The sequence below is a fragment of the Taurulus bubalis genome (genome assembly GCF_910589615.1).
Source record: "Taurulus bubalis genome assembly, chromosome: 16".
Classification (NCBI taxonomy): domain Eukaryota; kingdom Metazoa; phylum Chordata; class Actinopteri; order Perciformes; family Cottidae; genus Taurulus; species Taurulus bubalis.
The window spans coordinates 7,063,608-7,089,427 of NC_136604.1; the positions used below are offsets into that span (position 1 = coordinate 7,063,608).

A 25,820-nucleotide genomic window follows, 5' to 3' on the forward strand; every position below is an offset into this window, starting at 1 on the left:
TGTGCGCCCATTAGATATTTGATCATCGTCTACTACTGTACCATCTCAACTTGTAAAGCAAACAAACCCACATACACAGTATATATACACACACACACACACACACACACACACACACACACACACACACACGCACACACAAGCTGGTCGGTCCAAGGGGCTCAGCTCTCAGCTGCCAGTCGGCGGGGGCGTGTAGATCCCGTGAGCGCTAATTAAATGTGTTTAACCCAGGGTCGTCCGCAGAGCCAAGAGACAGAAAGGGACGAGACTCCGAGAGAAGTCCACGGCTCGTAACTGCGGCACACACACACACACACACACACACACACACACACACACACACACACACACACACACACACACACACACACACACATGCAGGGAGGGGGGGCCGAGGGAGAAGGGAAGATGCAAAACAAGGCGAAGAAGCAGATTGAAAGTGAAGATGAGGGGAAGAGAAAAAAAAGCCTTGACCAAGCTGTAAATGTTTTATTGCCCTCCTTTGAACTACTCCGACTGAAAGCACGTGTGTGTGTGTGCATGTGTGAGTCCTGGGAGATGCAGCATGCCTCCTCCCACAGATGACCCAGTTAGCTTTAAGGATGGGAGGTGAGCCAGAGATATCCAGGCTGGATTGATGACCAGACGGCTACTAAGATTTAAGTAGCTGTTTTATTAATTTTGTTGAGATTCACTCTCTTCTTCCTAAAAAGTGCCAAAACAAGCAACAAATCAATCAACACTCACAGAACTCTACTATGTTTTATTCCGTCTCATTCAGAACTTCGACCAAACACGAGCTTATTGGTTTAGTTAGTTTGAGTTTGAGCTAGAAATTGAAAGTCGGATTGATCAATTTTAGTCTGTTTGTGAGTTTATGTTTCACTTTAGATCTTGGTGATATTTGTCTTTGTCTGACTGACAAAGTAGACCTCAACGGTAACTGTTGCCAGGTTGCCATTGGCAACCATTTTGAGAAATTGGCAACCAATTTTTGGCCTTTGGCTTTTAACATAAAAATAAATAAATAGGGACGGCCCACACCAAAGCTCGCACCCCAAAAATAACTACATCCACTGCCCACATGCTGTGGTGTTGGCGCTCCAGGTCTCTCCAGCTGTGTACACGAGAGGGGATTCAGCTGTCGGAGCCGAATCCAGCTAGAGGTCATCTCTAAAAATGGAGATGCTGATGATGAGGCTATGGGTCCCCTCATGTGACGCCAACATCAGCTTGTCCAAAGACCTCAATGCCAAAGCCCCGATGGATCTGTGGTGGGAATCGGCACAGAAGGTCCAGAAGCCCAACATTTGAAGAGCGGACGATCAAGCAACCAGTGACTTGCTGGGCTCATTTATTTTGAGGGACAGCTGCACTTCTGCCAGGCTGGCAACCACTTTTTAAAGTTATTGTTGAGCCCTGTACATGCGTGCATCATTTCCTGAATAGTGCGCGGGACACACAAACAAATATTTTATTATAACTAGATTATAACTTAAAAGCTGCAGTAATCCATATTTTAATATCAACGATAGGTCAGATTAGTATGTGTAACGAGAAAGGCGATGCTCTGCTAACAAACTGGCTGCATGTGTAAAAACTCTCTCTTTGCTAACGCCGTTGGCCTTATCGGGCGATGTAATATGTCAATGTTGTTCACAGCTTGTTTTGTAGCCGAGAAAAATCCCAAATGAAGGTTTAAGTTGACTATTAAGAGTAGAGATGAAACAAACCCGAGGCAGCATGTCTTGGTGGGGAGGAAGTGATGAGTGGAGAGGCAGGAGTTGTTGTGAAAACAGATTAAATCAGCTGGAGCCGCCCCGCTTTATGTGCTCACTTGTAATTGCGCGGCGCTGTTGCCGGGACCAACCGGGCGCCGAGTTCCTAGCTAGCGCTTTTAAAGCGTGACGCTACTGTTATGATTAGCGCCGCCATTAGCATTTATCGCTCTGGTAATTGGACTCTCGGTCGGCGATGAATCCAATACTGTGGGATTAAATGGTGTCCCGGCTCTTCAAAAAGTAACTCTCCCCTCACGTGTGTGTGTGGATGGAACAAGGAATAAGGAAATGTGTGTGATTGTGAGTTTCATGAAATGATTTGCTGAATTATCATCCCCCCATGTCCCATACGTGTGTGCACATTATCGACATTGTTGCCCACGGGCCACGGATAACACCTATCAAACCGTGTGTGTGTGTGTGTGTTTCTGACGCGGGCGGTTAAAGCAGCAGCAGCAGCGGTGGGATTGTTGAGACTTTTCATGAGGTAGAAATAGTGCCATTGCCAGAGCGGTGGGACTGACTACACATACCCGCTGCGTCCGGCGTCCCATTGAGTGGAGAGAGTCACGGTCGTAATCGGCGCTAATATTCCCTCCCCTCCCTCCCCCTGTTCGCTCCTTTCCGCACCTTGTTATTTCGTGTCCTCTCTCTCTCCCGCCTCACGTTACCCCCTTTAACGCTCTCCGTCTTTTGTAATGAAGAGGCAGGAATGCTCGGTAACCGAAGTCACGGTTCTGTTGCAACAATATCCCTCTGTTACAGGTACGCGGGGGATGAAGGCCGGCCGCTCTGCTTCGCTGCACCGCAGACATTCCCTTCCTCCTTTACACCCCACATAACATTTGTCCTGGTACGCAGATTGTGTCCGGATACAACTCCATTTGTGCCTGGCATAAAAAATAAAAATGGCGCCCACATCGAGCGAGGAGTGATCGACGTGTGAGACACGTGTGAACATCGAGCTACGAGGCAAGAGTGGGGTTTTGTGGCTTATTTTCTCTGGACGGGACGCACCTATTCATCTCTGTCAAAAATGTTTCTTGCCTCTTCTTTTGTTACTGTTCACCACTGTTGTCTTCATGTCGACCCCAAGAGACAGACAGACAGATATAAATAAAGGCAGCCACGCGGAAGGAAATGCTCACCCTGAGGACGGCGCTCGAGGAGACGTGCAGAAAGTGAGACATCATTCGGAGAAGTCAGAAAAGGACTCGGGGATTAGGGAGGAATGCGGAGGAATGTCCCACGGCTCAGACGTACTCCGGCATGTATCGCTCGACTTCGAGCGTCAAAGTCAGTGACTTTTGCCGCGGAGCTGCCTCTTCATGTTCATTCTTGTCCTCTCGTCCATATTATATTAGAAAAGAGGGCTTTTGATAAGAATGCTGCTTTTGTTCAAAGGACATGAACTTCTCTCAGGATTCCGTTGAGTTTTGCAAACGAAAATTAGGATTTATGTGAGAAGCAGAAGGACCGGGATAGTAATCAAATAACTTTTTTTCTTCACAATACAATGACTGGTTTGCACTGCATACCATGTGCTGAGGCATTTATGAGAGCACACTTTCACATGTGGTGAATCAAACCTGCTCGTGAGGGTTAAGCACTACTTCTGTGATAGTATGACAGTAGGCCGCAATTTAGATTATCGATCCATCCTTTCAGGCATTTTCCAAGCAATTAGGCTAAACGTTAACCTCCTCATTTGTGAGAATTTTCTTTCTGTGATAATTTAATGAACTAATTTCGGGTTTTGGACCAGCTGGCAACATCTGGTTCAGAAGAGTCAAGCCAATATATGAGTGCCTTCAAGTTGCATTCTTCCTAATGCCCATCAGGGGAGACTTAGTCTGATTGTTTAGAAAATGACCCGACTTCTCCCTTGATTTATTAACATTGGAAACATGAGTTTATGGTCTCAATCTCTAGTTTCAAGTCTTCTTCAATACAGCATGATGTTCATTTAGTAAATGACGATCCATTTAGAGTACAATAGAGGCAGCGTTCAATACAAGGCACAATAGAGGCGTGGCTACCTTTTTGATTGACGGGTCATTTCCACGATGTTATCCAGTCTGGGATGCAACTTTAACCCTTTCACGCTACTTTCAGCTCATGAAAGCGGATTGCAACCCGTTAGTCGCCTAAAAATGACCCATTCAGCGTCCGGTTGTACTTACGCATTTTTTCCAATATTTGTTGACATTTCAAATACAGGCCCCAAAATTGATTGATTAATTGAGAAAATAAAGCGCTGGTGAAAATAATTTTAGCTGCATGTCCACACTGAGACGCGACATGATCGGCTGTCAGTTGTGCCACAGGAGTGGACGGTAAGACACACTTGACGCTTAACAAGAATCCCCTATTGTCATATATTTTATTTTGTACACACCCTCCCCTGGTTTTGTTGAAGTAGCTTTTTTTCCCCTGTTAATTCCAGGCTACATAAAGTAAAAAAAAGGACGAGTTGCCTTGTTGAACTTTGTTGACACCCCGGGCACAGCGAAGGCAGAGGAAATCTCTTTGGCGCCGGTGCAGCGCCGTCCTGCCAAACACACATGCCGCGGCTTTGACAGTACATCGGGTACATGTGCACGAGCCTCTGGAGCGCTCTGGTGTCACAGAGACGTGACCCGTTGGCTTAAAGACCGACCCGCGTACACGCTCTCTCTCACACACAGGAACAACCTGCCCTCTGATACGTGATGTTGCTAGGATATTATTTATTGAATCTAACCCAGGAAGCCACACTTCTCGCTCGCATGCACAGAGCAGTCGAAGAGAAAGACACGGCTTCCTTTTCTACAGCCTTTGCATGCCTTTCGTTATCCGTTACATCTTCAGAGCTCAAACGGTTTCGCTTAATACCAAAAGCTCAGTAAAAACTTTTGCCGTGAGGGTCACCTCTAACACTCTCCTCCTATTTTTTCTTCTTCTTTTTTTTCACCCTTTTGTTACTTTTTCTCTCCCTATTTTAATTTTTTTCCTTCTCAACGGCCACGTCTGCTTTTAATCTTTGCAGACTTTTAATGATTCTGGGTTCAGTTGCCTCACAGATGGCAATCGGCAGTGTTTAATTGAGACTTGCAAGGGAGAGGATGAGAGAGTTTCCAGAGAGGATTTTAAGTAGCACCTTGAACAACTTTGTCTCTCTCTCTTATTTCTTTTTTTTCTTTTTTTTAAGGGTTCCACAAAAAAAATTTAATTGGCTTTTGGCCCAGTTCCATCTTTTTCTCGATAAACTTCATTTGCCTCTATAATGCAGGCCGCAAATATTATTCTTGCTGCAGATATTATTCTTTTGCCGAATCTGTCAGGCAGAAGGGATTTAGTGTTGGCTTTCAGCTTAGATGAGGCGGGTTTCCTTTTGTTTTTTTGTGCTTGGAAACGGTGTACAAGTGCTCCAATAGTTTTTCTCGGTGCCTCGGAGAGATGAGCCCATTTCTCTCCCGTTGCACGAGGCTTATTAGTTTTCACTGTCGGGCCCCCTCCTTTCCCTTGCCGCCAGTTTCTCTCTGTTGGAGCGGGGCCTCTGCTCTCAACCGCAGCTCATGATTGTCTGTGCACAACTATAAAGTGATTTCTCCGACTTATCACATTATGTGCTGTCCCGAAATAAGCGTTATCTCCAGCAGCGGGTCTTTATGCGGGACGACTCCGTAACCGGCAAAGTCAACTTGTTTACGGGCTCACGGGCGTGATTCATTTCCTTAAACGCGAGGGCTTTGCTTGGAATGCTAAGTAGCTGTGGGTTGATGAGTCTGGATTAGCTTGTTGGAGAAGAGCCCTCCTCGTACGTGCTTCTCGTCCCGTGTCTCGCTGAGCTGACCTCGTGGCCAAAACATGCCGCTGGGTCCACGCCGCCTGCTGGTCTCTGTGGCTTTAGTTGCTCCGGACGACATGAGCACAGAGGGACGTCTCCCTTTCTTCTGTCGCCTCTTTTATACCGGCTCTTGTTTAGTCCTCCATGCTCGTTTGTTTTCTTCTTCCTTTTTCTTTTCTTTGCAGCTTCGTTTGGCTGTCTCATCTTGCAAATAAATCCCCCCCACCCCCTGTTGAATCTCCTCTCATCTGCTCATCTCTCGTCCTTCCTCTCGCCGCCGCCGCCTCCTCCTCCTCTCCCACGTTGTTCAAGCCACAGTTCCCACAAGCCCCGAGGCCACAGCTGTAGCTCGTCCATGTCTCCCCCTGACCTCCCCTTGAAGCACTGGAGAACAGCTGTTCCCTGTACACACACACACACACACACACACACACACCAGCCAAGTGCAGCGCTCCGGGGGAAGCCTGCAGTAAGGGGCAATGGGTTTGCGCTTTTGGGTTCATCATCACAGTTACAACAGACACAAACATATGCGGTCTGACACGGACGTGAACTCTCACCAATTTGCTCTCAGACAGAGATATATACGCTGTATATCGTAAGGCAAAGGTGTGTATATGTGTGTATATATATATATATATATATATATATATATGTGTGTGTGCACCCGCTGCGCACACAAATGACATATAACCCCTGTGTTGAGAACACAATCGGCCAGACAGACACACACAGACAGCATGACTCCCCCAGTCAGCCTAAATCTAAGCCACCAAGACCCTCACTGAAAGGGCTTAGTCCTCCCTTTTGTTCATCAGGGTGTGGACCGCAGCGACCTTTGACCCGAGCGCCGTGACCCCACCCAGCTTCGGAGCCGAAATTCAGTCATATGAGACCAGGTTGGCCCTTCAGAAGTGTTCCTTATGACACAGATGCAGCGGTTGTAGCCTAAGGGGCCATTCCCTGTGGTGACATAACAGAGATACAAAGGAATGTAGACAGACAACAAAGAATTCAGACACACACAGGCTAATGCCTTATTATTATTATTATCATCATCATTATCATATCAGTATATTGGTACTGAAGCTGCTTATATTTCTAGTTATTTTAGTATTTGTTATTATATTGCAATTTTTACATTCATATTTAATACTTTTACCTTTTTGTTAGACAAGCAAATGAGAGATCAAAGAGAATAAATCAATAATGAATGCAGGGTGTAATTGGAGCTTGCAATCCCCCCCTTAAAAAATGGCCAAAACATGTCCGTAGAATCAAGTGTGGAAAAACGCCCACTGTCAAAACCATTGAATACTAAGTAAGATGCTAAGTCTTCTCATATTAGAAAGCTTGTTTTACTTTAGCTCATATTAGATTGTGTGTTATTCAGGTATTTTACAGCTACTTTGTGCCAAGTGTTTCTTATTTCATCCTGAATGCGAGGCTTTGCTGATGTGACGTCCATGCTAGCGACTCGGCTTTACAGCCCATGGGCGATGGAGGCTCACAGGAACGATCCTCAGCACGAGGTTTGACATCAGGACTAGCTAGTTTCGCATTTTTACACCTGCCCCTTTTTCGTATAATACATGGAATTCAATTCACCATATTTTGTTTTCCTCGACCGACACCGGGTACAGCCTATCATATATGTGACGGGTCAGCCGGTGGCAGCTCACATACAGATAGGCAGACAAGTTTGGACACACACATATATATATATATATATAGCGAGAGAGAGAGAGAGAGCATAGAGGCCCTGGCTGGTACAGAGGCTCTGGATGATTGTCTGAATTTGAATGCAGACCTCCAGCTGACACTCATCCATGATTAATGAGAGAGTCCAGGTTAAGTTTGGGCTCCTTAATGAATACAGTTGGAGAAGTTGAAGAGCCTATCAATATTTGACATGACTTTTGAATATGTTTGCATAATTGATGCAGTAATTTAAATTGAATCATAATTGCATCATTGTGGACGTTGAGTCCGCTCTTTCTCAGTCTCTCTCTCCCTCATTATATTTCTTGTCCTTTGTACCCCACTTCCCACGACATTTCTCTCAAGGCCAAACATGCTTTTATATACTTTTACTTTCTCACACACGTGCGTTACAAACACACAGACACACTCACACACTTTCTCAGATGAGTGCCGACAGACAATCAATGGGATCTCGGGGTGTGACTGACACACGCGGTGCTGATGAACACACCGGGTAGCGTATCGCTTTGCTCGCTGCGCTCCGCCCGTGATTGACAGCTGTACTCCCTCTCTTTCGCTCTCCCACTCGTTCTCACCCCGGGAGCACCGACTGTCTCCGACATCACGCTGCTCTCCAGCGTCGACATACCCTGCTGTTTGATGTTGATGTCAAACTCACTCTCATATGATCGTGCATAAATGTGTGTGTGTGTGTGTGTGGGGGGGGGGGGGGATCCATTTTAAATGAACAGGGATTATAACTGAGATACGGTTCCTGTACAACGTGCCAATAACAGATGCAAACCAAAGCGTGCTGTTTTGGTTTTGGGGTTTTTATGATTATGGGTGGAAAGAGACAATAGAAACCCATCCTATACACACATGTATTAAGAAGCTGCTTATGACATTTACGTGTTCTGGGAAGAGGGGCTCTTCTTTCCCATCACAGGGTTCTTACAGTCATGGAAAACCTGGAAAAGTCATGGATTTTTAAAATGGTTATTTCCAGGCCTGGAAAAGTCCTTGGGAAAAATAAAATCCCAAAAGTTTTGGAAAAATCATGGAAATTTGTTATATTCACATGTTCATGACGTTCATTTACGCTGAGTTTAAAATAATTGAAATGCTTTTAAAAGAAAGATGCTCAAAATATAAGCAGGCAGACATACAGGCATCTATATAAATGTTTATTCTTTTAATCAAACTATTGTCTCTCATTCATTCGGGTCATTTAAGGTTTAATGTATGCTTTGGAATTCTTATTGTTAGTTTAAATACTACATTTTCTCACTTTTTCATGTATTTTTCATGTACCCAAAATGTTTGGTCATGGAAATTTGGTTTTAAGTCATGGAAAAGCTACAAAGTGGACCTTGAGTTCAGATTTGTATTATTTTCTTTGTCCAAGGTCAACAGTGGACTTTCGCTGTCAAAATAATAGCTATGATACATTGCTACACGAGCAGCATATAAATTATGTTTCATGCGATGGCCAGCGTCAGCTAGTTGAATGAAGTCTCTTTGTGGTGTAAAAAGCGTTAAAACAAAGCGTTAACCGTGACCGTTTCCTGTAACAATATGTCAGCAACCATCTGTCCTCTGCCGAATTTGTTCAACGTTACCACAGAAATAAGGAGGAAGCAAATCCGGCTGACCTCATGTGAGGCTCCTCTTGATGTCGCGTTAGCTAGCTAGCTAGCTAGCGTATAGCAACTGTTATTGGAGCCCAGAGTGAAAAGGGGCAGGACTAATGAATGAGTCCATTGGATAAAATCATGTCAGCGTTTAATACCTTTTGACATGTTTAGCGTGAACAATGCAAAACATATGTATAAAATACCGAGCATAACGTGGGATTAGAACTTAAATGTCTGTTTTAGTTCAATGTGTCATTGTCTGGAGCCACTTCTAACTTTCCAACTTGAAATCTTGTAGAACTGAAAGACAAACAGATGTACATTATGACTCACATTCACGGGGAAAATCCAGTCACTGTGCTGATGGTGGCGGTGTGCTGAGGGTCCCATGTGGCCGGGTTTCATATTTTTGATTTAGAGGAGTCTTCAGAGGGAATACATTAGAATGTGGTCGCAGACAAGAAATTAGAGGAGATTAAGTCTGGACTCACCTATTGGAGGAGAGACTGGGGCTGGTCTTTACTGCCAGATGGGACCCCGATAATGGTCGGTGGTGCTTTGAAAATGAAGTGTGTGTGTGTGTGCGTACATGCATATTAACGTGGATTCAAGAGCGTCTAGATGTGCATTTGCAAGAGTGTGTGTGTCTTTGTTTTGAGTTATGAGAGAGAGTGTGTTATTCAGACTCTTTGAGATTTTGGAGAATGATTCGTCATGAAAGAGCCTGCAGCGACCGTAATGTGGACGGAACAAATTCAAACATTCCTCTCTCTCCCTCTCCTGTGTGTGTGTGTGCGTGTGTGTGTGTGTGTGTGTGTGTGTGTGTGTGTGTGTGTGTGTGAGTGTGTGAGATGAAAGGACATCTCGTGAGGGGTAACTCCGGCCTCCTCCGCGCTCTCGTTTCAGTTGCTCTGATGACAAAATGTGTCAGTGTTTCAAAAAAAAAGAAAAAGGAAAAAAGAGGCCACCGCAGAACATGTGCTGACATGTCTCAAATCTGAGACTGTCTCGCACGTATGGGACCTACAACACACACATACGATGCACAGGCACAGTGAGGCGTCCCGGGGGCCATCTGGAAGTGCGGAGCGAGGCACAGCTGGTCTCCAGTGAACATCCACGGAGCCCGGACCCCTCATCTGCAAGATCACACAGCGAGGCGCCAATCAACCGGCTGGAAGTGCGAAGCGAGATTCTAGCTGCCAATGAAAAAAAATCATCGGAAAAGTGTTTGGAATAGATGTCGCCTGGTTTGAAGTCGACCTCACCTCCATCCTCTGGAGCTGAGTGCGTGTGCTAGTCGGGGGGGGGGGGGGCACCGACACTAAATGTAACTCGCCTCCATCTCTTGGCAGTGGGGGGAAAATCAGAGAGGACAAATTGAAAAGATTGCAAGGATAAAGCCGTCATAGTGAATTAGTATCGCGGCAGGAAGACTTCTTGTTATCAGGGTATTTGTAAAATATTCAGGCTTACACGTGTGGGGGCGGAGGGGGGGTGGCGGTAGCCGGAGGGAACGAACAGGCTGCTGACTTGAACTGATTCAGAAGTTTGCGCGAGCGAACCGGGTGTGACTCTGCATGAACATGAGCCCCATCTTTATCGGCGGACGTGTTTTGTTGTTGTTGTTCAGGCTTACGCAGTTCGCACCTCCCACCTGCAGCGATACTTACTGCCCCGCTCCTCATTTGAATAGTAATGGAGATCCAGCGCGGCTATGCAAACTACCGTGACATCTCTGGAATTTCAAAAAAAAAAAGGTCTCACTTTTGAATTCCAGCTGCCGGGACTCTCCGGAGCGAAACTCCCAACAAGTGTGGCCCATTTATTGTCGGCAGCGCGACGAGGCTTGGTGTACATTAGCCGTGACGGCGGGCTTGCGGGTCACCGGCGTAGAAGAGGGCCTCTGTGTCAAGCTGGAAAGATTCACGATTCCTGGTTTTTGAAACTGAAAGGGGAGGGAGGGAGAGAGAGAGAGAGAGAGAGAGAGATAATAACAGATGTATTACCACAGACCTATCAGTCAGAGATTCCCCTCTAGAAATGGTTCTTGATGGGGCAGAAAGAACTGTCATATTAAGCCCCTGTTCAGATCTCACACGCGGATATCTCGACATGGACTCCCCCCCCCCCCCCCCCCCCCCAATATGGGAACCCCTCTCGGATGCCGTGGCTTTTCACTTCACAGCTCATTATGAAAAATAGCCACATAATGCCGCCGCACTCTGTCCCCCGGAAAAGCTCCCAATCAGAGTAAAACAAACACATCACAGGCTGTCATCGGCGCTTAATTACGCTCCCTCCGTGGGAGGGGGATCAATGCAGTTACTTTTTTACCCTCAAAACAACCTCTTATGCCGTGTTCACACCAAAACAGTTGCGAATTTTCACAACGCCACTTCGCCTATATCGCGCCGCAGGTGAAAAATTCGCTATGTGGTTAATCACGTTTTATCGCAACTCATTGCCGGGGAAAGGGGGCGGGGCTTATCTCTGTGTCTTGAAAGCATTTACTATTTCCTTCATCCACCAGGTAAATAGCCACTAGTTCTGCTTTATACTTGTTGAGGAAGTCCCACACACGTCGGAACATCAACCGCCCCGTGTCTGGGTTCATAACATTATCCGTAGTCGCACACAGCTCCAACTCCTCCAGGACGAGTGTCTGAATGAAGCCGCTTCCAGCGCTCCTTCAGCGGACCAGCAGTTTCATTCAGTAACGGCGGTGATGCCGGGCGGAGCTTCTCAACCCTGATTGGCTTTCGCAACTCCGCGTCATGCAAATTATTCGCTGGAGTTGAAATATTTCAACGCCAGCGGAAAAGCTGAGTTGCGAATATTCGCAAGGCCGTTTGGCCTCTATCTCGACGCCCGGCGAAAAATCTGCTTTTTCGCAACCTAACGCGTCTGTGCATTGACTTAACATGTAATCTGGTCGCGCCGCAAATTCGCGCCGCGTCCGGTGTGAACACGGCATTAGAGGCCTGCAACTGTTGCCGCTAACCGTTTCGCCGGAGTACGCTTCCGCTTGTGTAGGCGTCGCAGATCCCAGCGCATCCTCGGTTTGTTGTTGTTGTTGTTGTTGTTTGCAGCCACACCTGTGCCAACAGCTGTCCACCTGTGATGCGCTCTCATCTGGCTAATATTGTTCAGATTGCATTGCATCTGGATGGGTTTGCTTTATGTCTCTATTATGGGATGGTTTCATAGCTCTTCTTAGGTTTCCAGAGAGAAATTATATGACTTTTGTGTTTGATAATCCTGATTTAGAAATAATTAGATTTTGTGATTTACGTTAATTGTCTAACTCTGTGTTGTCGCGGCCTGGAACACAAAGACTGTATAGAAGTGGAAGGGGAAGTGGTCGTCGTGCCGTTGCCCATTGGATTGCCGCTTTGAAGCCTCGAGTTCGGCATTTCTTTGCCATCGCCATATTGGCTTTTTGCAACAGTGAATAGGAAGTGACCATATTTGTAGTCCGCAGGAGTGAACAAGAGACGTTGTATATGACTCTAGTAACGGTAGCGACTTGTCAATCACCAGGTAGCCCCGCCCTAAAGCATAGCTTTATGGTCTATTTTACTGAAGGTTTGAGGCGATGGCTTCACTTTTCAGAAACCCACAAATTCACTAGAAGTGCTGTCCCAGCGCAGCTGTGCTGTCACGTTACAATAAACCGTCCCATATGTGGACACTTTTATCCAATGCCCATCACAGCTCCAGAGATATATTTGTCCTCAGCTGGCTCGTAGCTTCTGTACTGCACTTTTTTTATACATTTAACTCTTTAAATGTGGTCTGCTCCTCAAGTCGAACCAGCCGCCATGGCGTCGTTTTCCTCACTCGGCTGCGTTTTATAATCTCGGCTACCCACCGATCGACACAGGACTATGATGGCCTTTGGTCGGGCTAAGCTCCTCACAGTCCTCTTGAGTGCAGTCACATGGACGGACCTCAGGGTCATCATGGGTTCGAACCCTCAGAAAGCCTGTGTTTGTTCGCCGAGGCGGGCCTCTGGGTCACTCCATGCCAGAATGCTGATCGGAGCTAGCATAAGCTGGCTAATGAGCGCTAATTAAGCTAATGAATTAGTTTCAGCGTGTACAGCAGGCGTTGTGGAGGAGGAGGTGGAGGAAGATGGGATCAAATAAAATGAAAATTAGGGGACACTAGCACACACACTTTCCAGTCACACGCTACTGATTCCACTCATAAATGCGCTGTATGCACGTGTGTGCACCTCGTATCGCCCCCACCCACACACACACACACACACACACACACTCTCCCCCCATACCAAACACACTCAATGTTGGATATGGATTTTTTTGCCCACAAGCCCTCTTAGCTTACACATCTGTCGCACTCTCACGGGAGCGGGCGAAACAATATGCTTCAGCTTAGACACTCGTGTTTATGGGGAGGACGAGGCTTCTGTTTAATTACTGCTGGAATCTGTCCTTAGTCTGTTCGGGAGATAGTTACGAGACAAATGAGCACATCTGTGGCGCGACACCCGTGACGATAAATCATTTTTATAATCTTTTCTATGCAGAGACACAACATCTCGAGGTTCACTCTCGTCCGGGTGTGCAGAGGGACGTGGCGAGAGGAAATCAGAGCTGTCTTTTATCCCCCAAACATGTATAATTTGATGGTTTTTTTACTAGGGTTTTTTCTTTTCTTTCACAAATCATCAAGAGCACACTTGCACACTACAAACCCTACTACAATGTAGTGCAACAACAACAAAAACTGGATTTTGTTCCAGCCATCAGCAAACCTCCAGACAACCATTCTCACACACACACACACACACACACACACACACACACACACACACACACACACACTCCGAAACCCATCTTGGAAGGCAAAGAAATTAGTGAGGCGGTGGCAGAGGGAGACAGGAGAGAGGTCCAGGAGGCTAATGTAACACCAGTCTCAATAAGCAGTAAATTGGATCCCTTGTCTCTGCTCCCTGGAAGACACTGAGGCTGGTTTCGTGTTTTCATCACCCCCCGAGGCTGCATGCTCAGGCGCCTGCTGGGTGCCCACACGGCACCACAGAGTCCAGGTGGCAGCCCACCAAGTGCTCACCTTTGGGAGTCTGGGCGGCCTCGACTAAATACATTTACTAATTTCGTGCCACTTTGTGCTTCATGCTCCACTACAAGTCACAGGCCGATATTGCTCTTTTTTTCTTCTTCTTTTTGGTGAAAACAGTGGGTTCGTCTGCTCTGACTTAAGCCACAACTGTCAGCACGCTAAGTAGTCTGCAGCCCACAGTTGTAACGCAGTAGCGTTACTAACGAGGCCGAGGACGTCATTCGTACGCTTGCGTATGTGACGTTGCAGAAAGCCTTTCATCAGGATCACTGTGTTAGAGCCATGATTGCATCAGAGTTCAAGGGGACATTTATTTAATTTTCCATTTTTTTAGCAACCCCAGCGAAACTCACCTGAGGTTGCATTACATTTCACAAACTCATCGTTTGGGCCTCACCCTCCATTTTTGCATCTTGTTTAAGTGAAACAAATGCAACAAAATGACTCGGTTACAGTTCGGGAAAAAAGGATCATGGTCTGTGTGAAAGAATAGCACAATGATGGAATGCAACAACAGTAACAGGAGCTTAAATGAACAACACACTTTCTGGCAACTGGGCCGGTCCTCCACATGCATCATCGGCTGTTGAGGATGCAGACTTTTTTCTCTCCTTTTTTTAGACATTAGATGCATTATTTATGACGCCTTTTGGCAGGAAACGTTAAAACGGGAACCACAGATGAAAGTTTGAACTCCCGAGAGGACCCAAATCAAATATTGTCCGTCTTCACCGTAAACTTCACGTGTGTCATCCTGGAGCGGGAAGCTTGACAGACGCACCAATGGTAACTAAGGGGGAAGGGTCAATTCAGTCATTCTTCATCATGGTATTACTACTCATACGTACCGGTTAAAGAATCTGAATACTCTCGTTCCCCCGCTTACCCCCTTGATTGTGCAGATGAAGCGCTGATCCCATGTACTTAAATTCGTATCGGACGTCGCCCCCGTTTTGTGCATGCAAAACCACGAGTGATACACACACAGCCCCCCACCCCCTTGCTGCTTTATTCCAGGGGGCCCCGCCCACTTTCTGCCCGCTTCATATTTTCTGCACGCTGACTTTGTTTTTCTGCCGTTTAAGTTCAGCCATTCCCCCGGTCACACACTCGCTCGGTTTCTTTCTCACCCAGCTCTCACTGTTGTTATCTCTCTCTCACACACACACACACACACACACACACACACACACACACACACACACACACACATATACATGCAAGGAAAAATAATAGGAACCAAACAATCACAGCCCGCAGGCTCTCGCAGCTCGGCTGCGGTTCCCACCGCGCCAGCTCAAGGTCACAAGGACATAAAGGAGCTGTTGTTGGATGGGGGCAGAAAAAGGAGGAGAAGTGAAGGTAGAGGGCAAAGAATTAGGAAGATAGCGAGAGCTAGCTGTGGTCCCTTGAAGCCAGTGTAAAGTGCAAAAACAGCAGGAGGTTGGCACTTTACAGAGGGAGGGAGGTAAAGGTTGGTTCACAGGACAAAGGACGTCCTCCAGTCATTCAAATCTCAGTAACGCCCTCGTTTAAAGAGAAGCCCTCTCTTGAAGGCACAATCCGAGTCAGGATCAGGATGCACAGCGGGGTGAGTCATGTGGGAGCCAAAATCTTCTTCCTGTGAACCGTGGATCTGCTCAGGTGCCTTTATTTTACTTCCCTGCCATGCGTATAAGACATACCTAAATATTTATATATAAACAAAAGGTCAAATAGATAATAGAAGATAATAAAAGATTAGCGCTAAGCAAGCAGACGACAGAAGATCTTGCACACACACGGAAGCGCTGTGTTTGGATAAAATGTTCTCTTTCTTTTTTTTCTCAGGGCTGCTGCATGTTAAATCCACACATTGATATTCACTGCAATCAGATGCCGGCCTGTTTTGTGGGCTGTTGCATGCATGCATATACACACACACACGCACACACACACACGCATGCACACGCTCACCCAAACAGATACCGTCCAGGCAGACAGCTGGTGTGGAAATATGTGCTAAGAAAGCTCCTCCGTCTCCATCGACAGGTGACGGAACGCCAATGTGAGGGCGTGCAGCTGTCGCTTGTTTGCCCCTGCGCGCGCGCGTGTGTGTGTCTGCGAGCATGCCTGTGTGTGTGTGTGTGTGTGTGTGCTTGTTTGCGTACAACGCTCGCGTTATGCGCCGCACAGAACGTTATGCATGTAGGTGTGAATGAGGGTGGGATTTTGATCACAGGCTGTCAAGTCTCCCCGCACTTCATTAGAGCACCGCTGAAGAAGAGACGAGGCGGCATCTCGCCAGCAACATCAGCAATCACCATCACCACAAAGTGTGTGTGTGTGTGTGTGTGTGTGTGTGTGTGTGTGTGTTGCCTCCAGCTCTGCCCCGTCAGCTTGGCCCATATTCACACACACACACACACACCGAAGGCAGCATCAGCATTCGCTGTCACACTTCTGTACAAGCAGTACATCCACGGCATCATCAATACAGCTGTGTGTGTGTGTGTCTGTGTGTGTGTGTGTGTGTGTGTGTGTCTGTGTGTGTGTGTGTGTTCTGTAACCTTCCCCTTGAATAGACGATGGCTAAATGAGAAATGATTTCCTGCCTCACCAGTCTCTTAACCCCCAACCTGGACAACCCTTAGGGCTCATTATAATTTTCCATGCAAAAAAAAACATTGCTGAGTCATTAGTTTATTTTATTGTTGTTTAATATGTATCATTAATAATAATAAAATAAATAAATATATATATATATATGTATATTGTATTCTCTCTAAAATGGCAATAGCAGCATATATTTTTAAATGTTGTTTTTTCATTTATGCTTTCTCCCGATTCTTCTTCCTTTTCTTCGACAGCGAAACATATTTTCTGAGCCCGTTGTCGCAAGCAGACTTAGTTTGCTCTAAGTTGTTGTGATCGGTGTCTCCTCGCAGCCAAAAACATAACTTTCGGGTGCACGGTGACATAAAATCAACTCAAACAGATCTGCTCCCTTTTTCTCTAATTTTTTTTAGAAAACCACTTATAAGAGAAAACATGTAAAAAGTAGAAGAGAATCAGACGTCACAACACAGCAACACCGTAATGCCTGGCTCTGCACTGTCAGCTGCCACCTTAGCTTTTCAGGTGGCATTTATCGGCTCTGTGCGTCTGTGTGAGGGAGATATAGGGCAGAATAATCCACACGGCGCTGCATCAGCGTGAGCGTGAGGGCGAGACGAAATGAAGACGGAAGAGGACTGAAGTAAAAGAGGAAAAAAAGAATCGACAGAACCCGTGAGATTGAAGCGTTCGGTGACTTTCGGTTGGCGCAGTGGAGGAGAAAGGAACCGCTTTATTACAGACGTACGCGGCTCCACTGCTCGTATTTAGCAGCACAAGCGCACTGTAAAAACGCGCAGGAAAAGCAGCGCGTGTGCAAACAGGCCGATGCACTGATACACACTGTCTCTCTCTCTGTCACACACACACACACACACACATACACACAGAGCCAGCTGTGTGGTGGAAGCAGGTGTCACTCTCAGCTCATTACCCCTGGCAGGGTTGATCAGCCTGTGTGGAGAGCAATAAGACACACCTCACTGGAGAGCTGGGAGAGGGAGGGATGGAGCATCGGCCTCCTGCTTTAGGAGATAGAGGGGTCGAGAGAGGTAGCAAGTAAAGAAGAGGCGGTGTGCAAATGGAGCGTATGGTTTATGAGATAGGAAGAGGAGGAGGGGGGCGTTGTATGGATGGAGAGGCTCGTTGGTCGGAAAGTAAAGGAGACCATTTGGATCACATGTGTTAGTTTTGGCCATCGTTTCTGTCCGTAGTGAACACGTTAATCACTGAGATGTGGCAGTGCTGCCAAAAAAAATAGAAAGAAGAAGAAAGAAGAAGTCGGATTGATATTGGAGGGAAAGGAGACAGGTTGCCAACAAACCCCGGCTTGCCCGAACACATTTGGATGAGAAAAACGAAGGTGAAGGGGAACATTATCCCCCAAAAACTGTGTTTGTTGTAAACACTGCAAAGACCACATTTCCGGTTCTAGTTTGTGTGTCTGTGTGTGTGTGTGTGTGTGTGTGTGTGTGTGTGTGTGTGTGTGTGTGTGTGTGTGTGTGTGTGTGTGTTCGTCTCTGCTGGTTTGGTGTGTCATACAAAACGAATTGCCCCGTGAATGTGTGCAAAGCCGTGTGCATTGTACGCACATACGTGTGCGTACGGGGCAGAGAAACTTCACGGGGATTTCCTTCAACTGTGATATACTACTCAATTATATAGCTCATTACAAGAAGTTACTGGGATGCATGTGCTGTAGGCACTCCTGTAATTACATACTTTTCTTTTTCCGAGAGTGTTGCAGTAAATAACATGTTCCCGCTCATGCCAGTGAACTCATCCACTCGTGTGTGTGTGTGTGTGTGTGTGTGTGTGTGTGTGTGTGTGTGTGTGTGTGTCTTTGCAGGTACGACTACAAGGAGATGCTCCACAACTCCACCTTCTGTTTGGTGCCCCGCGGCAGACGGCTAGGCTCCTTTCGCTTCCTCGAGGCGCTGCAGGTAAACAAAGTAGCACATAAACACACACACACACACACACACACACACACAAACCATTATGAGAAAGCACTGCATATGCCCACCGGTGATATATAACCAGGAAGAGAGAAAAAAAGGATCCTTTTCCACACTCAAAGCTTCCACTTAGCACTTGTTTTAGCTCGGCTACTTCTCGCATTAAAGGATCACTAAATCATTACCGCCATACTTCTCAGACTACTAGTGTAATTTACATAAACAAGCAAGACCTTCGCTAAGAGGATTTGTCCTGCCTCCAAACTGTTTTTGTTTATTTTTAGAATTTTATTGTGACACGTTTTGCAGAGAAACAACTATCATTGCCTAGTTTCTATGTAGCTTCAATGATGGGATGATGCTTTGGGAGCAAGGGAAAAGCACAGTGACTGGCCCTGGAGTGGGGAAAAATCTAAATAAACTGAAGGAGCTATTGTTACTGATGAACCCAATCATGTTCCCAGCTGGGTAGCCTGCTAGCACTTATTAGACACAGTTCATAAATATTTGCAAAATATTCGATGTGACGCTCTCCGGGTGCGTTTCACACCTGTTGCTTAGTTCATTTGGTCCAGACCAAGAGGGAAAAAAAATCTTCTTTTGGGGTCCCAAAGGGCTCAGATGGAAATAATTGATAATAAAAGAACGGGGCTTATTCTGGGCTCATAACTGTTGCAGCTCTGTCTCACACTTTTTAAACAGACTCGGTGAACTGACACAGTATGCAGGCGTATAAAAGCACAGCAGATTAATTTATTAGTAGTTTATCTTTAAGAATAATAGCAAAATCACATCTAGCCACGGTTTTTTAAATAATAATAAAAAAAACATTGTCGCAGTGACGTGGGAATATTAAAATGGTTTACAGAGGTAGAATCGTGAGATCTCTTTCCCAAGTGTAACAGTTAGTCAAGGTTAAGTGCACATTAAGTTAAAATCGCTGCACATAATGTACCGTAACGCACTCACCGTACGGTATGACCATAATAACCTGTGAGGTGAATTCCTCCCATCTGGAGTCACTCCACTTCTCTCAAAACCTCTTGAAATCGACACACTTTTCTCCTCGTTTCTTTCCCCCCCTCTTTCCCCTCCGTTCATCCATTTCTATAACTGCACTGAGCTCTTCCGCATTACCACTGCACTGTCCTTTACCTCTCCTTACCGTCCACAGAGTGCACACACATAAGTGCGCTTATCTCACTATCACACACACACACACACACACACACACACTCCAGCACACTTCACTCCTCTTTCTCCATTTCTCTGACTCACTCCATCCATCGACTCGCACCATTTACAGGAAGACAGAGAGAGAGTATTTACAGGCTTTGGTCGTCGCATGAGAAAGCAATTGCTAATAGAGGTCAACTCTGTGTGTGTGTGTGTGTGTGTGTGTGTGTGTGTGTGTGTGTGTGTGTGTGTGTGTGTGTGTGTGTGTGTGTGTGTGTGGAGGAGTCAGGCAGCAGAGCTCGAGGGGCCAGCTCTGGTTTAGCTGACACCTTTATGACCTGGGAGTGACGGGGCCGTCATTACGTCAAACTCCCACCACGGACACACACACACGCACACACACTCGCCAGCTGTTCCCTCTACCTCTCCTCTCATCCCTCTGCCACTCCTTTGCCAAAGGCCACATTCAGCCTCACTGCCTCCCATCTTTTCATCTTTTCATTTTGTATTTATTTTGATACATCTATTTATACACTTTCTAAAAATATGTATATATAGAAATGAAGATAAAGTCAAAACAATTTGAATAGACAGAGTGTGTTTATATATATATATATATATATATATATATATATATATATATATATATATATATATATATATATATATATATATATATATATATATATATATATATATTTATATTTAAGCTCATTAGTGATTTAAACATTTTCTTTCTAAATCAAATAAACTCAAAGAGAATCAGAAACGGATATGATTAGGAAATTCTTTTTGTGCATGTTTGAGTTGTGGATCCAAAGTTACAGCCGAGGGAAAAAATGTTTCCTGGTTTATAAAAGTCCAGAAGGTTCTGCTCCGTGTGAAACGGCGCTGTTGTTCTTTCAGAACTGTATCAGTCATTGTTAGACTGAATTCCTCTCTCTCTCTCTCTCTCTCATTAACTCTCTCTCACTCGCTCTCTCTCTCTCTCACTCTCTCTCTCTCTCTCACACTCTCTCTCGTGGCTGTGCGCCGCCTGCTTATCTAGATTGTACGTTCAAGCTTATTTATGTTTATCTGATGGTGAGCCGCAGCGTGTTCCGCTCATGTTGCATCTCCTGTTTTGTAACTATGATCAAAGCAACACGTATGCATGTTTCTGTTCCATTTGAGCTCATATTTGTGCTCTACGGCTGCATTGTTTTTCTAAATTAAAGCAGCACTAATTAATTTTTTTATATATATATATATATATATATATATATATATATATATATATATATATATATATACTGTATATAAACAATGAGTCAAATGAAGTGATGGACTACCAGAGTTTCCAACAGACAGTCTCAGCTCTACTCTATTACAATTTCTTTGCAGATTTTTCCAACGTACTAAAAAGCCAGGCAGCATTTTAGTTAATTGTTTGGGTTTTTAGGCCTGAGACTTTAGTGTTTTTAATGCTATGATTAATTGTTTTTGGAAGCGGGCAGCTTGTCATGTTCACTAACCCATTTGCGACATAAATGGTGATAATATGTTAGTGTTTACGGCTTGTTCTGATGTAGTATGATCACTATCGGGAGCTGCTTCTCCCTCTCGGTTAAAGTTCAGCACTTTGATGAGATTTCCACTGTGAAACAGCATCGAGTCTGAGGCCGATAAAGTTGGCATCTATGAAGACGATAAAGGGCCTTCTGCTGCGCATGTCGCTGCTACACGCCTCTGTATTGATTTTATGTGTGATGTATCCACATCCCACCAAGGAAGCTTGAAAACCAAAGAAAATCCAATCTTTGCCCAATGGGGGGAGAGTAGGCATTAACACAAAGGGTCACAGACAAACACAGACGGATCAATTACTATACAGTGCAGCGTTCATTATCCGGATCAATATTTAGCAAAGCAGGCATGATTTAGCCGCAGCTCTGATTGTGTTTGTAAAGAATCTGGTCCAAACTTGACCCTCTCTCTCCCTTTCTCTCTGTGTGTGTGTGTGTGTGTGTGTGTGTGTGTGTGTGTGTGTGTGTGTGTGTGTGTGTGTGTGTGTCTCAGGCTGCGTGTGTGCCGGTGATGCTGAGTAACGGTTGGGAGCTGCCCTTCTCCGAGATCATCGACTGGAACACAGCCGCAGTGATCGGCGATGAGAGGCTCCTGCTGCAGGTGAGGGCCGGATGACCACGCCCACACACGACAACCTGAGAACTCAACCCGACAGAGGAACTGTAGATGTCCTGAGCACACACTCCCTTAAATTTCACCAAATCCTTATTTGTTTTGTTTTTGGAGAGGAGTTCTCGACGACTGAACGAAATGCGAGCGGCGTACCAAGTCTTGAAATATGGCCACTCAAAGACTCACGTTGTTATATGAGAGGGCAAATAAATAGAATGAGCAAATGGATTTGGCTGGAATTGCTTGAACTTCATGGGGGGGGGAAAGTAATGATATGCCCATTAAATCTTAATTTGAATGAAGTGTGTAATAATATTGTTTGACATTGAGTATTATAACTCCGTGCAGCAGCAGAGTGCCTGAGCCATCCTCGGTACGTCTGTGGGTTTCTGTATTTTAAAGCAGTACGACAACACACAAGACATGAATTAATGTTTGTTTTTCACTAAATGTGGGATATATGGACTGTACATCCAAAGCATATACTCTTTTTTTTTTTTAAACAGGAAAAATAAATGTGGAGGATGCAGCACATATAGTATATTTTATTCGCCAATAACATTTCCCTCCTAGTTTGCAGGATATGGCAGTATTAACTAAAGTGAGGATAAAATGTGTTTATTTGCCATTTATCCCTCCTTTACTATGACAAATAAACTCACACACAGATTAAACTACACAGCTCTTCAAACAGAAGTACACAAGCATTCACCAAAGGCTGCTGCAGCTTTTTAGCTTTCCTCCCCTAATGCTGTTTGATGACTGATAGTTTTCGTAAATCCCTCAAAGTTTATTAAATATAAGCCAGTTAGCTTAGCTTAGTACAAAGACTGAAAACGTTAACTGAGTTTCAGTTTATTTATTATAACCCGACTCTCTCAAGGACTCAAGAATTGCTTTGAGACTCAGACTCGACCTAAATTACTTGGATATAGTTGCGGTTACAATCTGCTGTCTCCTCCTTTAATGTGCTTTGCCTGTTGAGGAGTTTTACACGGGGCCAATTTGATTCCTTCAGGGCCCCGGATCAGTACTGAGTGATGACCGGCTGCTGTTTTGTCCTTTGCAGATCCCGACCACGGTGCGCTCCATCCACCAGGATAAGATCCTGTCCCTCAGACAGCAGACTCAGTTCCTCTGGGAGGCCTACTTCTCCTCCGTGGAAAAGATAGTGCTGACCACGCTAGAGGTGAGAATTTTTTTCAAGCCGTTTTGGCGTCTCTGCCTCCCAACTCTGCTTGTCGTCCATCATCAATCTTTCTCTCAGAGGGCTGCAGAGGCTCTGCAGTCGTTGCTTCATTCTCTTTGGTACAAGGCTAAAAGCAACACACACACACACACACACACACACACACACACACACACACACACACACACACACACACACAAACGAGGGGTGGATGTCGTTTACGGAGAGCAAGAAGGGACATTTATGCACATGTATCACAGATGATCAAAAAGTGCTTTTTATTGATTTAGTTTTGTTCTTGACTCAAAGTGCGTAAAACACTATATTAGCACAGCTTCTTGTATGCTACTGTTGAATATAAACATGTTGGATATAAACATCCTCATTCATGGTCGCAGCAGCAGTTGTATTATAATGGTGCTAGTGGTATTAGTTGAAGAAACTAAGTACCTTGTATGTATGTGAATGTATATTTTGCCAGCTAGTTTGGGGGATCGATCCAAACCAGTGACAAAAAAAAAAAATCCAGTTTCATGAGTTTTAAACACCCGCCTCCAGTCGGCTTGAAAGTTGACTGTAAACCTTTGGTCCTGAGAACAGAGGCTGGGATCCGTTCCAGCGGATTCCAATGGTAACGTATCGTTTTCCTGGAAGCTTTTGTGAAGTTTCTCAAGTCTCAAACTGCCCCGGCAGCACGTTTCAAGTCCCCATAGTTCACCGCTTTGGTTCCTCAGCGAGTCTGACTTTGTGAGCATTAGTGGTTCGACTGCGGCTGCAGTTCTCGGGGGCGAACGACGGAACCACAAAAAGTGTTTCGTGACTAGTGTTCTAGTTTAGGGAAGATGTGACTGCATACCCCCCCCCCCTCATCCATCTAATCCCAAATGTCACCCAAGCGTCCCGTCAGGCATTTCATTTCCCCTCTTGCCGCGTCACCACATCTCACATCTGAGTTCCACTTCCCCCACACACAGCCGGCTCGGGTCCGTTTGTTATCCAGCCCCCGTCTCACTCTGCACTATCACACACACTGACACACACACACGCCGAGTCAGAAACACATCTCCATATGTCGAGGTGTTTCAGCCCAGATACACATGGCGCCACCCCGAGCATAACCTTGCTGACGCGCTGTCACTCTGCGCTAAAGAGCAAGGTGACACGGCGAAAGCTTGTGACTCAGAGTGTGTGTGTGTGTGTGTGTTGAATACAGGCGGAGGGCTAAACGCTTAATCCTGACTGACTGTCCTGTATAAAAATAAAGGGGGGGGAGGGGGGTAAAAAAGGGTGATGAAGAGAAGGGGTGGCATATGTAAATGGTGTTGCCGTTGCAGCCCCCGAGATAACGAGCGACATGGTTTATTCATCCTGTCGAGCCAGCACCCCCCCCCCCTCCTCCTCCTCCTCCTTCTCACTGCAGATCTGTGATGATGCACACACACACACACACACACACACATTCAAAACACGCACACAATCCATATATCTTGACAGATTGAATCTCCTCGAGCACGTTCACAAACTCATGCTTTTTTTTATTTTATTTTTTTATTGACTCCCTACATCCGTACTACTGTGTGTGTGTGTGTGTGTGTGTGTGTGTGTGTGTGTGTGTGTGTGTGTGCGTGAGCGTGCGAGCAAGCGGGGAAACACAAGTTCAACCAATCATGCAGTGTTTCCTGTCAGGAAGCGGCCGCATTTCGACCAATCACAAGGTCAATCCAGCCGAGGGCCCGGTGCTGCCGGTGCACCTATTAAAGCCGAGCTCACAATGTGCTCCCGGAGAAGCGGGATTTATCTATCATGCTCTAATTGGTTGATTGTGGCTGTTCGGAGGGGAGATTGAGTCGTCCATCATGTCCCGACTGAGGGCCGCCGACGGGGGAGGAGCCGCAGCCGAGCGAGCAAAATTGCCCCTCATAAGGCGCAAAGGGGGCTGCGGGTTTTTAAGGTGGCAGGCGGTGTTTTTTATAGAGATGTTAACGGATTCCGAGTTAATCTCTTCGTCTGAGGCAAATGGTTATTGACTGCCCTCAGGGACGAAAAAAACAACAACTCACCCAGTGCTGTTTTTTTTTTTATATTCACATATCTACACCTCCCTGTGATGAATTTTTATGTTGCTTTGTCAATATATTTACAGTAGCCCCCCTCCCCTCCTCCCTTCCGGCTATGTTATTAACTTTTAACAATTGGAAAAGCCGCTGGCTGCTCAGCCGCCCCCCTCTCCTTCTTGCTTTCTTCCTCTCACATCCTTTTTGAGCTTCAAATCGTGGCCATAAAACACGATCGCAAACCTGTGTCGCTTTTTTTTTTTTTTACTGCGGCAATTTAGCATGGCTCAAGGGCACGGAGGCAATATCTCCTTCCTCTGTTTGTCCTCGGGGGGGCGGGGTGTGACTGACCGCTCTATTTGGGGCACAGAAAGGATCGGTGTGCTTAAATACTGACTTTGCGTTTTCTTCTTTCCTCCGTCTGTCTGTGTGAGACCGGCACCAATGCCTTTGGCTTGCTGATCTGTTTACTCAAAAAATAAAATACAAAAGAAGAAGAAGAAAAAAAGCCTCTATCAGTCTGGTTTTGTCTGCGGATGAAATATTACACAATAACATAGATTTATTTCAGCTCCGCTTCGCGCCACAGCGACTCACTCTTGACACGATC

General features: G+C 45.7%; 1 protein-coding gene across 1 annotated transcript in view; it reads left to right on the plus strand.

Annotated features, from left to right (window-relative positions):
• The window catches only part of ext1b (exostosin glycosyltransferase 1b), a gene marked incomplete at both ends in the record, with an annotated part of 100,699 nt that overhangs the window by 54,335 nt on the left and 20,544 nt on the right, over positions 1-25,820 (plus strand). Inside the window, 3 exons of the mRNA XM_079231996.1 lie at positions 18,505-18,598; positions 21,848-21,955; positions 23,037-23,156. Coding sequence (XP_079088122.1) covers positions 18,505-18,598; positions 21,848-21,955; positions 23,037-23,156 — 322 coding nt within the window. The remainder of the gene's footprint in view (positions 1-18,504; positions 18,599-21,847; positions 21,956-23,036; positions 23,157-25,820) is intronic.